At 42.5% G+C, this 15,261-nt stretch overlaps 1 protein-coding gene across 1 annotated transcript in view; it reads left to right on the top strand.

The window, feature by feature from the left end:
- The first annotated feature begins 5,679 nt into the window (after positions 1-5,679).
- Positions 5,680-15,261, top strand: part of NKAP (NFKB activating protein) — a 34,619-nt gene continuing 25,037 nt past the window's right edge. Inside the window, exons 1-2 of the mRNA XM_025986757.2 lie at positions 5,680-6,218; positions 10,679-10,759. Of these exons, the coding sequence (XP_025842542.1) occupies positions 5,821-6,218; positions 10,679-10,759 (479 nt within the window). The 5' untranslated portion in view covers positions 5,680-5,820. The remainder of the gene's footprint in view (positions 6,219-10,678; positions 10,760-15,261) is intronic.

The following is a 15,261-nucleotide window of genomic DNA, read 5'->3' as shown; positions in this document are numbered from 1 at the left end:
TTCTCATTCCACTGACATTAAAAGGACAATAAAAGATTATTATGAACAACTTTATGACCACAAATTTGATAACTTAGAAACAATTGGCCAATTCTTTGAAAGACACAATCTAACAATACTCATAAAAAGAGAAATAGACTATATGAATAGGCCTATATCTATTTTAAAATTGAATCACCAATTAAGAAACTTCCAAAACAGAAAGCACCAGGCACAAGTGGGTTCGTTGGGGGAATTCTACCAAACATTTAAGGAAGAATTGATACGAATTCTCTACAATCTGGTCTAGAAAATAGAAGCAGGGGGAATGCTTCCTAACTTATTCCATGAGGTCAGCATTGTCTTAATACAAAAACCAGACAATAATACATTATAAGAAAGGAAAACCAAAGACCAATATCTCTCGTAAATATAGATGCAAAAATCCTCAACCAAATATTAGTAGAAAAATCCAACAATGTATGAAAAGAATTATATACTATGACCAACTGGGATTTATCTCAGGTATGCAAGGCTAGTTCGCACTCAAAAGTCAATTAATGTAATCCATCACATCAAGAGACTAAAGAAAAATGACACAATCACATCATCAGATGCAGAAAGAGCATTTGATAAAATCCAATGCCAATTCATGTTAAAAACTCTCAGCAGGGCAGCCCGGGTGGCTCAGCTGTTTAGCGCCACCTTTTAGCGCCGCCTTCAGTCCAGAGCTTGATCCTGGAGTCCCCGGATCGAGTCCCACATCAGGCTCCCTACGTGGAGCCTGCTTCTCCCTCTGCCTGTGTCTCTGCCTCTCTCTCTCTCTCTCTGTGTCTCTCATGAATAAATAAATAAAATCTTAAAAAAAAAACTCTCAGCAAACTAGGAATAAAAAAGAAGTTTCTCAACGTGATAAAAGACACCTATAAAAAGCCTACAGTTAAAAAAAAAAAAGCCTACAGTTATCATTATACTTACTGGTGAGAAATTAGATGATTTCACCCTAAGATCAGAAAGAAAGCAGGGATGTCCTCTCTAACTACTCCTATTGAGCATTATGCTGGAAGTCCTAGTTAATGCAATAAGACAAAGTAAAATAAAAGGTATGTAGATGGGGAAGGTGGAAATAAAACTGTCTTTGTTCACGGATGGCATGATTGTCTAGGTAGAAATTCCCGAGGAATTGTTAAAAAAAAAACAAAACCCACCAAATCCTCCTGGAACTCATAAATGGCTATAGCAAAACTGCAGGACACAGGTTAATATACACAGGTCAATCAATTTCCTATAAACCAGCGATGAGCAATTGGAATGTAAAATTTAACACACAATATAATTTTTTAAAAAGATTTTATTTGTTTATTTATTCAAGAGAGACACAGCGAGAGGCAGCGGCAGAGGGAGAAGCAGGCTCCTCGAGCCTGATGTGGGACTTGAACCTGGGACTCCAGGATCACGCCCTGGGCCAAAGGCAGACGCTCAACTGCTGAGCCACTCAGGCATCCCCATACAATGTCATTTATATTAGCACCAAAAAACGGAAATAAAAGGTCTAAACCCAACAAAATACATGCAATACCTCAATATCTGTATGTGGAAACTATAAAACTCTGACTTAAGAAATCAAAGAAGATCTAAACAAATAAAGAGATAGCCTAGCCTCATGGATAATGTGTGAGAAAATCTAGGTAACCTAGGCTTTGACAAAAAGTTTTAAAATTTTTTTCTAAAGATTTGTTTATTTATTTGAGATAGAGAGAGAGCGTGCACATGAGCAGGGATGGGCAGAGTGAGAAGGAAAGAGAGAATCTCAAGCAGAATCCAAGTGGAGCAGAACCCCACCCAGGAGCCCAAGGCAGGACCCAATCTGACAACCCCAAGATCATGACAAGTCAAAACCAAGAGTCAGACACCCATCCAACTGAGCCACCCCCAGCAAAGGGTTTTAAATACAACACCAACAGGGGTGCAGTTGGTTGAGCACCTGACTCTTGGTTTCAGCTCAGGTTGTCATCTCAGAGTCTGCTGAAGTTTCTCTCTCCCTCTCCTTCTGCCCCCCTCTCTTTCTAAAATAAATAAATCTTAAAAAAATACAATGCCAACAGCACAAACCATAAAAGAAAAACTGATACCTTGGACTTCATTAGAATTGAAGATATGTGCCCTGGGTGGTGGATCAAGATGATAGCGTAGGAGAATCCTGAACTTACCTCCTCCCATGGACACACCAAGCTGCCTCTATATATAGAGCAACTTTCTCTGAGAACAATCTGAAGACCAGAAGATCAGCTCTTGCACATCTGAAGCTGTGAAGAAAAAGCCACGTCAAGAAGGGAGGGAAGGACAGAGATGCAGTCTGTTCAGGACCTCCACCCTCAGTACCTGCATGTGGGAAGTCATCACAGGTTCAGAGACCCTCCATGAGGAGAAGGGGGTTAAGCCACACATAAGGCACCTCCTGCCCTGGAGACTTGCAGCAGAATGATGATCCCATATGTCTGGCTTTGAAATTCGGAGGGGCATAAGTCCAGGGGACCCAGAGGGCTATAGAAAAGTGAGGCTCCACTAGTAAAGGGCCTGCGCATAAACTCAGGGCCAGCACAGAGGTAAGTTTGGAAAGCACCCGGGCCTTACATGAAGGAGATTTATCAAATAATTTTAGGGTGTGGGCTGGAGGGGTAGGAATCTGTAGGAACTTTCTTCAGGACAAAAGCATCGTCAGAGGAAATAGAAAATACTTTGAGACCAATCAAAGTGAAAATATAACATTAAAAAAATCTTTAGGGCAGCCTGGGTGGCTCAGCGGTTTAGTGCCTGCCTTCTGCCCAGGGTGTGATCCTGGAGACCCGGGATGGAGTCCCACGTCGGGCTCTCTGCATGGAACCTGCTTCTCCCTCTCTGCCTATCTCTCTCTCTCTCTCTCTCTCTGTGTGTGTGTGTGTGTCTCATGAATGAATGAATAAATAAGTAAATAAATAAATAAATAAATATTTAAAAAAATCTTTAGGACACAGCAAAAGCAAGTTCTAAGAGGGAAGTTTACAGCAATACAAGCCTACTTCAAGAAATAAAAATCTCCAATAAACAATCTAACCTTATACCTAGAGGAACTAGAAGAACAAACAAAGCCTGAAGTTAGTAGAATGAAAGAAATAATAAAGATCAGAGTAGAAATAAATGAAATAGAGACTAAGGGGTGTTTGGGTGGCTCAGTGGTTGAGCATCTGTCTTTGGCTCAGGTGGTGAGTCCAGGGTCTTTGGATTGAGTCCCACTTCAGGTTCCCCGCAGGGAGTCTGTTTCTCCCTCTGCCTGTCTCCAACTCTCTCTCTGTGTCTCTCATGAATAAAGAAATAAAATCTTAAAATAAAGAAATAGAGACTAAAAAAAACCAATAGGGAAAGTAGTGAAATGAAGAGCTGGTTCTTTGAAAAAATAAAATTTATAAACCTTTAGCCAAACTTGTCAAGAAAAAAAAAAAAAAGAGAGGGGACTCAGGTGAATGAAATCAGAAATGAAAGATAAGTTACCAGTGACACCATGGGAACATAAAGGACTGTAAGAGAGTACTACAGAGAATTATATGCCCACAAATGGCACAATCTGGAAAAAAATGGATAAATTCCTAGGAACATACAATCTTCCAAGACTGAATCAAGAATAAATAGAAAAGATGAACAGGCTGATTACTAATAATCAATGAAATAATAATGAAATTGAATCTGTAGTCAAAAAACTCCTAACAAACAAAAGTCCAGGACCAGATGGCTTCACAGGTAAATTATACTAAATATTTCTTTTTTATTGTTTTTTAGTATCATGCCAACCAGAGATGCTGGGGTATAGGTTTTATTATTGGAATCAAAGTGCATGCCTACCAGCCATCGGGCAGGTAGACCAAGCGTTGTTGCAAAGTTGGTTTTTATAGGCAGTAGACGTGAAAGTGTACAGCCTGGTGTCACAAAAGTTGGGTGTAGGTTTCCCATCCAAAACTTTCTTGTTAGAAATTTCTCCAAATACCTATCCCAAATCATATAATTTATCCTACTCAATTTAGTCCATAGCCCTCATCCAATGATTGACTGTTTTTACCTAGAAGATACCCAATAGTGTGGTCCACTTTTTCCATTTACATTATGTTAGCATCTTACCCTTAAATTCTAAAAGAGGAGACTTCCAATAATCTATGACATTAGTGTTCATGGTCTCATAAGTTGCTTTTTAGGAGGAAAAGCCCAAGAGGCCATCTGGCTACTAGTAGACTGGATTCTGAATTTCCACAGCAAACTCATTGTACCCTCAAAAATTAAAGTTCGGGGCAGCCCAGGTGGCTCAGTGGTTTAGCGCCGCCTTCAGCCCAGGGTGTGATCCTGGAGACCTGGGTTTGAGTCCCGCGGCCAGTGTCGGGCTCCCGGCATGGAGCCTGCTTCTCCCTCTGCCTCTCTCTCTCTCTCCTCTCTGTGTCTCTCATGAATAAATAAATAAAGTCTTTAAAAAAATTAAAGTCCGTAGAATTAATGTTCATATGTTATTTTATTTAAAAACAGTAGAAAATAGGGCTCCTGAGTGGCTCAGTCAGTTAAGCCTCCGCCTCCAGCTCAGGTCATGATCCCAGGATCCTGGGATTGGGGCGTGGGATTGAGTCCTGAGGGGAGCCCCTGCTCAACTGGGAGTCTGTTTCTCCCTCTCCCTCTGACCGTCCCTCCCTCTCTTTCTCTCTTTTAAATAAAAAAGATAAAAACAGTATAAAATGAATAGAATAAATATTAGCCATGTATTGCTGAGCTGCCTTATGGGACTCGTTTACAGGGCTGGACAAGTAGGGGCACATTAGCGGAGATGAATTTCTGGGGAATAAATAAGCAGTTTCTCTGGGCCACAGACTTAACTGTGGTGTATCAGGCTCAAGTTATTAACAAAGAATTTGTGCCCTCTAAGTTAACTGGTCAAAATGGGGCTTAGACATCATACATAGCTCATCACCAGTTTTGTTTTTTTTTTTTTAATTTTATTTATTCATTCATAGAGACACACACACACAGAGAGGCAGAGACACAGGCAGAGGGAGAAGCAGGCTCTACGCAGGGAGCCCGATGCGGGACCCGATCCCGGGGCTCCAGGATCACGCCCTGGGCTGGAGGCGGTGCCAAACCCGCCGAGCCACCAGGGCTGCCCCTCATCACCAGTTTTGATAGATGCTCCTTGTTTTGTTTGAGATTAGAGAGAAAAAAATTATGGGGGCGCCTGGGTGGCTTAAGCCTCTGCCTCCAGCTCAGGTCACGATCTCAGGGTCCTGGGATGGAGCCCACCTTGGGCTCCCTGGTCAGCGCGGAGTCTGCTTCTCCCTCTCCCCTCGCCCCCTTGTGCTCCTGCCTGCGCTCTCTGAAATAAAAATCTTAAAAAAAAAATGCGTGTGGGGGTGGGTGTGCTCCTACACACAGCGCCATACAAACACATATATAGAGAGAGTTACACTAACTTTTGTTATTCACACGGCCGCTGTGGCCTATCGCCCTTCCCTTCAGGTATTTCAATTGAACGCTGCAGAAAGGACAAGCTCCGCAGTCCCGGTTAGATGTGAGCAGCCTCACTCAGGACCGGAAGGATGAGTGGACCCGGTTGCCCCACGACTTCTTTATACCGCTACACCCATCACAGTCCCGTGGGTAGAACTACCTAGGTCGGGGGAAGGGATTTGCCGACGTACCCGGAACTGTTTCCAAGGTTTCCCCAGGTTAGGGTGGCGGCGCCACGGCGGGTCTGGGGACCTAAACCAACCGAGATCTCCCGAGGCTCGCGAGGGCGCCCGCTTCTCTAGCGGCTTAGGGGACCCAGTGCCTGTGATGGCTCCAGTGTCGGGTTCCCGCAGCCCAGAGAGGGAGGCCTCGGGCTCCGGGTCGAAGCGTCGCAGCTCGTCAAAGAGCCCTAAGCCCAGCAGATCCGCCCGCTCCCCGCGGGGCCGCCGCTCGCGCTCGAGCTCTCGCTCGCACTCCTGCTCTCGCTCTGGGGACCGGAATGGTCTCAGCCATCAGCTGGGTGGCTTCAGCCAAGGGTCCCGAAACCAGTCCTACCGATCCCGCTCCAGATCCCGCTCCCGGGAGCGGCCCTCTGCGCCGCGGGGCAACCCCTTCTTTTCTGCCTCCTCGACTGCGTATTATGGCGGCTACTCGCGTCCCTACGGAAGTGACAAGCCGTGGCCTAGCCTTCTGGACAAGGAGAGGGAGGAGAGCCTGCGGCAGAAGTGAGTGTGACGGGCACGCCTTCTCTTGCAGGAGCCCACCCGACTTCCGTGTCTCACCGTTCATCCCCCTTCAGACTATTCGGTTTTCCCTCTGCCTCGCGCCGCTGTCTATCCCTTCAGCCCCACCCCTTTCCCTGTCAGCGCCTCCCCCCCCCTTTTCTATCCCTTCAGCCCCTCCCGCCTTCCCTGTCAACGCCGTTTTCAGCCCTTTTCTATCCCTTTGGTCCTACTCCCCCGCCTCCCACAAGTTCTTCCCACCCTTTTCGGTCCCTTTGGACCCACCCCCCCACAAGACCTTTCCCCCCCTTTTCTATGCCTTCAGCCCCTCCCATGCCTTTTCCCACCTTTTTCTATCCCTTCAGTCCGCCCCCCCCCCCCCGCAATGCCTTTTCTACCTATTTCTATCCCTTTGGACCCACTCCTTCCCAACCTGTTCGCACCTTTTTCTACCACTACCAGTCCCCCCCATAACCTCTTTTTCCCCCTTTTCTATCCCTTCATTCCCCAACCACAACACCCTTTCCCCCTCCTTTTCTAGCTCTTCAGTTCCCCCCATGCCTATTTCAAACCCTTTTCTATCTCTTTGGTCCCACTCCCCCTGCAACCTCTTCCCATCCTTTTCTATCCCTTAATTCCCCCCCCAACACCTTTTCCCCCCTTTTCTATCCTGTCAGTTCCCCCCCCCGCCATTCCTTTTTCAACACTTTTCTATGTGTTCAGTCACACTCTGCCCTCCAACCTCTTCCCACCCTTTTCTACCCCTTCAGTCCCCCCATAACCTCTTTTTCTCCCTTTTCTATCTCTTCAGTCACTTTCCACAGCACCTTTTCCTCCCTTTTCAATCCCTTCATTCTCCACCACAAAACGTTTTCCTCCTTTTCTATCCCTTCAATCCCCCCCAATGCCTTTTTCAGCCCTTTTGTATCCCTTTGGTCCCACTCCCACTTCAACCTTTCCCACCCTTTTCTATCCCCTTCAGTCCCCTTCCAGTGTCTTTTTCCATACGTTTCTATGCCCTCAGTCCCTCTCCCCCACTAACTTCTTCCCACTCATTGCTATCCCTGTAATCCCACCCCTCCACAACACCTTTTTCTGCACTTTTCTGTCCTTCAGTCCCCCTCCAATGTCTTTTTCCACCCTTTTCTATGCCTTCGGTCCCTCCTCTCCCCTCCAACATCTTCCCACTCTTTGCTATCCCTTCAGTACCTCCCAACACCTTTTCTTCCCTTTGCTATCCCTTCTGTCACCCGCCAATGTCTTTTTCCATGCTTTTCTATGCCTTCAGTGTCTCTCCCCCCTCAACCTCTTCCCCCCTCCGCTTTTCTATCCCTTTAGTCTCCCTTTTACCCACTTTTCTAACCCTTTACCCCCCCATGCTTTTTTCCATTTTCCAATGCATTCCAAAAATGCATGTTTTTTATCCTTTTGGTCACACTCCCTCTTAACCTCTTCCCACCCTTTTCTGTCGCTTCAGTCTTCCCCCAACACCTTTTTCCCCCTTTTCTATCCCTTCAGTCCCCCTCAATGTCTCTTTCCACCCTCTTCTGTGCCATTGGTCCCACTCTCCCTTCAGTCTTTTCCCACCCTTTTCTATCCCTTCAGTCCCCCTAATGCCTTTTTCCACCCTTTTTTATGCCTGTAGTCCCACTCTACCCCCCAACCTCTTCCCACTCTTTTTTATCCCTAAGTCCCTCCTACAACACCTTTCTCTTTTTTCTATCCCCTCAGTCCCCCCAATCCCTTTTTCTACTCTTTTCAATCCCTTCAGCCCCCCAACACTTTTTCCCGTTTTCTATCCTTCAGTCCCCCCCAGTGCCTTTTGCAACCCCTTTCTATGCTTTTGGTCATATCCCCCCCCCCAGTCTCTTCCCACCCTTTTCTCTCCCTTCAGTCCCCCCCACACCTTTTTCCCTCTTTTCTCTCCTTTCAGCCTCCCCCAATCCTTTTTCCCCCCTTTTCTATCCCTTCAGTTGCCCTCAATGCCTTTTTTCCACCCTTTTCTATGCCTTCTCCACTTGCCTTTTTCCATCCCATTCCATCCCTTCAGTCTCCCTAAATACCTTTTCCACCTTTTCTATCCCTTCAGTCCCTCTCCCAGTGCCTTTTCCTACCCTTTTCTATCCCTTAGGTTCCACTCCTCCTCTCCAACCTTTTCCCAGTCTTTTCTACCCCTTCAGTCTCCACCCCACAACCTCTTGTTCCCCCTTTTCTCCTCCTTCAGTCTCCCCCCCCCCCGCAGTGCCTTTTTTGACCCTTTTCCATCCCACACAATGCCTTTTTCCACCCCTCTCGTCCCTTGGGTTTTCCCTCCTCCTCCTCCTCCTCCTCCTCCTCCTCCTCCTCCTCCTCCTCCTCGAGTGGCTTCATAGGGAGCACTCTGGTGTCTCACTGCTTTCTTCTGCCTTCTGGCTTGTAGGGGTTCTCTTCTGAACCTCACACCTATGAGAATTACAGTACTTGCTTGGTTGTGTCATTATTTTTTGTAAGCATGTTTTTATTTCACACTAGAGACTGAGCTCCTGGAAAAGAAGAGACGTATTTTAATTGATCACAAAATTAGCAGAGCCTAGCACTTTGTAGGCGAACAACCGTTGCTTGTTGGATGATCAGACAGGCTTGAGGTAACAGGTTTTGTAAGTGGAAATGTTTCCTACCAAGTTCGGAAGGCTTGAGATTAAAAGTTTAAATTGGTTATTAAAAAAAAGTTTAAATTGGAGGGGAGAAAAACCTCTGAGACAAGATGGTTCAGTGGAGCAAAAGTGATCTGCTAAACTGTTGATTAAGCTACATTGAAAAAGGTCTTGTTAAATGTTCTCAGCTTGACCATGAAAAATGAGGTCAGCGTGAGATCAGGTGTCCTCTCATGAGTTTTGGAGTGGAAAAGTGGATAGTTTAAGAAGGATTGAAAGGAAATGGATTATAATTATTGCTGTGTAAGTCATAATATCTACAGCTTATTGAGTGTCCTGTCAGGGACTGTATAAGTACTTTTGTGTTCTCTATGTTAAAAATGAAATTTAAGAATATCACAGGCTTTGAGAGGTGCAATAAGATTCCAACAGCTCAGAGATGTCTCCATAAATCTTTTTCTTTCAGGAATGGGAAATAATAAAGCATAGCGAGCAATGAAGAGGACAGGCTCCAGAATCAGACTGCCTGAATTTGAAGCCTTGCTTTGCTGCCTGTTAGTTGTGTGACCTTGAGCAAGTTTCTTAACTTCTCCCGAGCTTTATTTCTTAACCATTTAAAAAGGGATAAAATTAGTGCCAAGGCTTTTAGAGTTGTAATGATTTAGTTCCTGGAACATAATAAATAGTCCTTGAGTGTAAGCTGTTAGGGCTTCCTGAATGGAAGCAGAAACAAGAAAAACAGAACTGAGTTAGGTTGGAGACCTACCTCTCCAAATTAAATTTTTCATATGTTACTCAAAAAGCAACCAGTTTCCTATTGGACAATCCTCACCAAAAGATGTTGGAACTTTTTGGATGAAATTTGCATTTGTACATTCAGAAGATGAGTAGTTTATCTTAAGAGTACAGATAAAGCTGGGGGTAGCAGGGATGAGAACTTGACTGTTCTTATAGCCTGTCATACTTCCACCTGTATATATATTCCAAATTGAGTTATAAGTATGACCCTTTTAGGCTTTTCTTTAAGGGGAAAACCTGAGTCTAACTCTGCATGATTATAATACATTTTCTCCTGAATAAAGAAGTAAAAAATAGTATATTCAAACAATCATACCAATTTATTTTGTAAGAGTTTGTTTTAACAAATGAAATCACAAGCAGGTAAACTTTAAGGATTTGAGCCTTTGTTTTTCGTATTTTATGAGCAAAATTTTTAAAAATGTCACAAACATAAGAAAATTTTTCACATCCTTCAAGAGTATATAGAGGATATAGTCCTTTTCCAAAAAGGAACTAAAGGGAAAACGGAGAAAACGAACCCCATATCTCATTGAGAACAATTTTTGTCAAATGAAACTTTTCTTTCATTTTCAGAGCTCTCTATATTTTCTATTTCTAATGGTTCATTTTTATTTTATTAATTCCTGAGTTTCTGAAAATGGGTTGACTAAACCAAAAGTAGAGGCTGCTCTTTATTCTCATAATTGTGTGTAAACAAAGAAGTTATTTCCAAATATAAAACTGTTTGTGCCACATATTTCAGAAGACAAAATGAGCAATTAGGAACTATGTTATGCGTAAGGCAGAAGAGATGCACTTGACGAGCCTTTTAGTCTGGATTTCTCGCCCGGCTTCTCAGGCTGCCTATAGTCTGTACTATTTGATAGTACTATCAAAGAACATCAGATTATAATGAGTATACTTAATTTATTAATTTAAGTTTTAAAATATAAAGGGAAAACAGGACTTAACTAGACTCCTTTGAATTGATTATATATTTAGGAGACAATTTACTTATGGAGTTCTAATTTATATGCCTGTATCTTCTAGGAGATTAAGTGAGAGAGAAAGGATTGGAGAATTGGGAGCTCCTGAAGTATGGGGACTTTCTCCAAAGAATCCAGAACCAGAGTAAGTGATTTAAAAATGCACTTTAAAAATGTAACATTTGCTTAAATTCAGAGACAATTGTCAAAATTTTTGTTAAGTGAAGAACTTTTTAAGTATAGCTCATGTTTTTTTTTTCTCCTTTTTGTGATTTATGATATTCTACCCCTTAAAATTTTTAAACATTGAACATACCTAATGATGAAAACATGTTGCTAGGGATGCCTGGGTGGCTCAGCAGTTGAACATCTGCCTTCAGCTCAGGACATGATCCTGCAGTCCCGGGATCGAGCCCCGCATCAGGCTCCCTGCATGGAGCCTGCTTCTCCCCTATGCCTCTGTCTGTGCATCTCTCTCTCTCTCTCAGTCTCATGAATAAATAAATAAAATCTTTTTTTAAAAACTGTTGCTAAATAAATAAATTAATTAAAATTAAAATGTTGCTAATGGATTTTAATATTTTTCTTTTTAAATTATAGTTCATGGGATGCTAATTTCCTATTCATAGAAGGGTGCAGTATTAAGACAAATACATTTATATTATTTTGAATTATTTTTTTTTCTCAGCATAATAGATTGCATATCACGTTAGCCTTACAAAGGGATTTTTTTTTTGATGTATGATTGACAAACAACATGGATGGTAGATAGAGTCTTTAGGGTTTCTATATATATTATTTGCAAATAGTGACAGTTTTACTTCTTCTTTACCAATTTGGATACGTTTTATGTTTCTTGTCTTGTGGCTAGGCCTTCAGTATTATGTTGAATAAAAGTGGCGAGAGTGGTCATCCTTGTCTTGTTCCTGATTTTAGGATGAAGCTTTCAGCTTTTTTACTGTTGAGTGTGAGGTTAGCTATGGGTTTGTCGTATCTGGCCTTTCTTAAGTTGACATATGTTTTCTCTATATTCACTTTGTATCTTATTTGAATGTTGAATTTTGTCAAATGCTGTTTCTGCATCTATTGAGATTATCATAGAATTTTTATTCCTTTATTTTGTTAATGTGGTATATTAACACACCACATAAAAAATGTTTAAATTCCTTTAATAAATTCCTTTAAGGGCAGCCTGGGTGGCTCAGCGGTTTAGCGCTGCCTTCAGCCAAGGGCCTGATCCTGGAGACCCAGGATCGAGTCCCACGTTGGGCTCCCTGCATGGAGCCTGCTTCTCCCTCTGCCTGTGTCTCTGCCTCTCTCTGTGTGTCTCTCATGACTAAATAAAATCTTAAAAAAAAAAACAAAAAACAAAAATAAAAAAAATAAAAATAAAAATAATAAATTCCTTTAAATGTGTTAATGTTGATTGATTTGTGGATATTGAATTATCCTTGCATTTCTGAAATAATTTCTACTTGAGTATGGTATATGATCTTTTCAATGTATAAAATTTGGTTTGCTAATATTTTTTGTTGCAGATTTTTGCATCTACATATATCAGGGATATTGGCTTGTAATTTTTTTTTATTTGTGGTGTCTGGTTTTAGTATCAGGATAATGCTGTCCTCAGAGAGTGAGTGTTTTCTTCAATTTTTTAATAATAAATTTATTTTTTATTGGTGTTCAATTTGCCAACATACAGAGTAACACCCAGTGTTCATCCTGTCAGGTGCCCCCCTCAGTGCCCGTCACCCATTCATTCCCACCCCCCGCTCTCCTCCCCTTCCACCACCCCTAGTTCGTTTCCCAGAGTTAGGAGTCTTTATGTTCTGTCTCCCTTTCTGATATTTCCTACCCATTTCTTCTCCCTTCCCTTCTATTCCCTTTCACTATTATTTATATTCCCCAAATGAATGAGACCATATAATGTTTGTCCTTCTCCAGTTGACTCATTTCACTCAGCATAATACCCTCCAGTTCCATCCACGTTGAAGCAAATGGTGGGTATTTGTCATTTCTAATGGTTGAGTAATATTCCACTATATACATAAACCACATCTTCTTTATCCATTCATCTTTCAATGGACACCGAGGTTCCTTCCACAGTTTGGCTATTGTGGACATTGCTGCTAGAAACATCCGGGTGCAGGTGTCCCGGCGTTTCATTGCATCTGTATCTTTGGGGTAAATCCCCAGCAGTGCAATTGCTCGGTCGTAGGACAGGTCTATTTTTAACTCTTTGAGGAACCTCCACACAGTTTTCCAAAGTGGCTGCACTATTTCACATTCCCACCAACAGTGTAAGAGGGTCTCCGCATCCTCTCCAACATTTGTGGTTTCCTGTCTTGTTAATTTTCCCCATTCTCACTGGTGTGAGGTGGTATCTCATTGTGGTTTTGATTTGTATTTCCCTGATGGCCAGTGATGCAGAGCATTTTCTCATGTGCGTGTTGGCCATGTCTATGTCTTCCTCTGTGAGATTTCTGTTCATGGCTTTTGCCCATTTCATGATTGGATTGTTTCTTTGGTGTTGAGTTTAATAAGTTCTTTATAGATCTTGGAAACTAGCCCTTTATCTGATACGTCATTTGCAAATATCCCATTTGCAAATATCCCATTCTGTAAGTTGCCTTTTAGTTTTGTGGACTGTGTCCTTTGCTGTGCAAAAGCTTCTTCTCTTGATGAAGTCCCAATAGTTCATTTTTGCTTTTGTTTCTTTTGCCTTCCTGGATGTATCTTGCAAGAAGTTACTGTGGCCAAGTTCAAAAAGGGTGTTGCCTGTGTTCTCCTCTAGGATTTTGATGGAATCTTGGCTCACATTTAGATCTTTCATCCATTTTGAGTTTATCTTTGTGTATGGTGCAAGAGACTGGTCTAGTTTCCTTCTTCTGGATGTGGATGTCCAATTTTCCCAGCACCATTTATTGAAGAGACTGTCTTTTTTCCAGTGGATAGTCTTTCCTCCTTTATCGAATATTAGTTGACCATAAAGTTGAGGGTCCACTTCTGGATTCTCTATTCTGTTCCATTGATCTATGTGTCTGTTTTTGTGCCAGTACCACACTGTCTTGATGACCACAGCTTTGTAGTACAACCTGAAATCTGGCATTGTGATGCCCCCAGCTATGGTTTTCTTTTTTAAAATTCCCCTGGCTATTTGGGGTCTTTTCTGATTCCACACAAATCTTAAAATAATTTGTTCTAACTCTCTGAAGAAAGTCCATGGTATTTTGATAGGGATTGCATTAAACGTGTAAATTGCCCTGGGTAACATTGACATTTTCACAATATTAATTCTGCCAATCCATGAGCATGGAATATTTTTCCATCTCTTTGTGTCTTCCTCAGTTTCTTTCAGAAGTGTTCTGTAGTTTTTAGGGTATAGATCCTTTACCTCTTTGGTTAGGTTTATTCCTAGGTATCTTATGCTTTTGGGTACAATTGTATTTTATTTATGATAGTCACACAGAGAGAGAGAGAGAGGCAGAGACATAGGCAGAGGGAGAAGCAGGCTCCATGCACCGGGAGCCCGACGTGGGATTCGATCCCGGGTCTCCAGGATCGCGCCCTGGGCTAAAGGCAGGCGCCAGTCCGCTGGGCCATCCAGGGATCCCTTTTGGGTGCGATTGTAAATGGGATTGACTCCTTAATTTCTCTTTCTTCAGTCTCATTGTTAGTATATAGAAATGCAACTGACTTCTGGGCATTGATTTTGTATCCTGCCACGCTACCAAATTGCTGTATGAGGCTAGCAATCTTGGGGTGGAGGCTTTTGGGTTTTCTATGTAGAGTATCATGTCATCAGCGAAGAGGGAGAATTTGACTTCTTCTTTGCCAATTTGAATGCCTTTAATGTCTTTTTGTTGTCTGATTGCTGAGGCTAGGACTTCCAGTACTATGTTGAATAGCAGTGGTGAGAGTGGACATCCCTGTCTTGTTCCTGATCTTAGGGGAAAGGCTCCCAGTGCTTCCCCATTGAGAATGATATTTGCTGTGCGCTTTTCGTAGATGGCTTTTAAGATGCTGAGGAATGTTCCCTCTATCCCTACACTCTGAAGAGTTTTGATCAGGAATGGATGCTGTATTTTGTCAAATGCTTTCTCTGCATCTAATGAGAGGATCATATGGTCTTGGTTTTTCTCTTGTTGATATGATGAATCACATTGATTGTTTTACGAGTGTTGAACCAGCCTTGTGTCCCGGGAATAAATCCTACTTGGTCATGGTGAATAATTTTCTTAATGTTCTGTTGGATCCTATTGGCTAGTATCTTGTTGAGAATTTTTGCATCCATGGTCATCAGGGATATTGGTCTATAATTCTTTTTGTTGGGTCTTTGTCTTGTTTTGGAATTAAGGTGATGCTGGCCTCATAGAATGAATTTGGAAGTACTCCATCTCTTTCTATCTTTCCGAACAGTTTTAGTAGAATAGGTATGGTTTCTTCTTTAAACGTTTGATAGAATTCCCCTGGGAAGCCATCTGGCTCTGGACTTTTGTGCCTTGGGAGGTTTTTGATGACTGCTTCAATTTGCTCCCTGGTTATTGGCCTGTTCAGGTTTTCTATTTCTTCCTGTTCCAGTTTTGGTAGTTTGTGGCTTTCCAGAAATGCGGCCATTGCTTCTAGATTGCCTAATTTATTGGTGTA

Source organism: Vulpes vulpes, chromosome X, assembly GCF_048418805.1.
Source record: "Vulpes vulpes isolate BD-2025 chromosome X, VulVul3, whole genome shotgun sequence".
In the NCBI taxonomy this organism is placed as follows: Eukaryota; Metazoa; Chordata; class Mammalia; order Carnivora; family Canidae; genus Vulpes; species Vulpes vulpes.
This window is presented reverse-complemented; position numbering and strand designations above follow the sequence as displayed.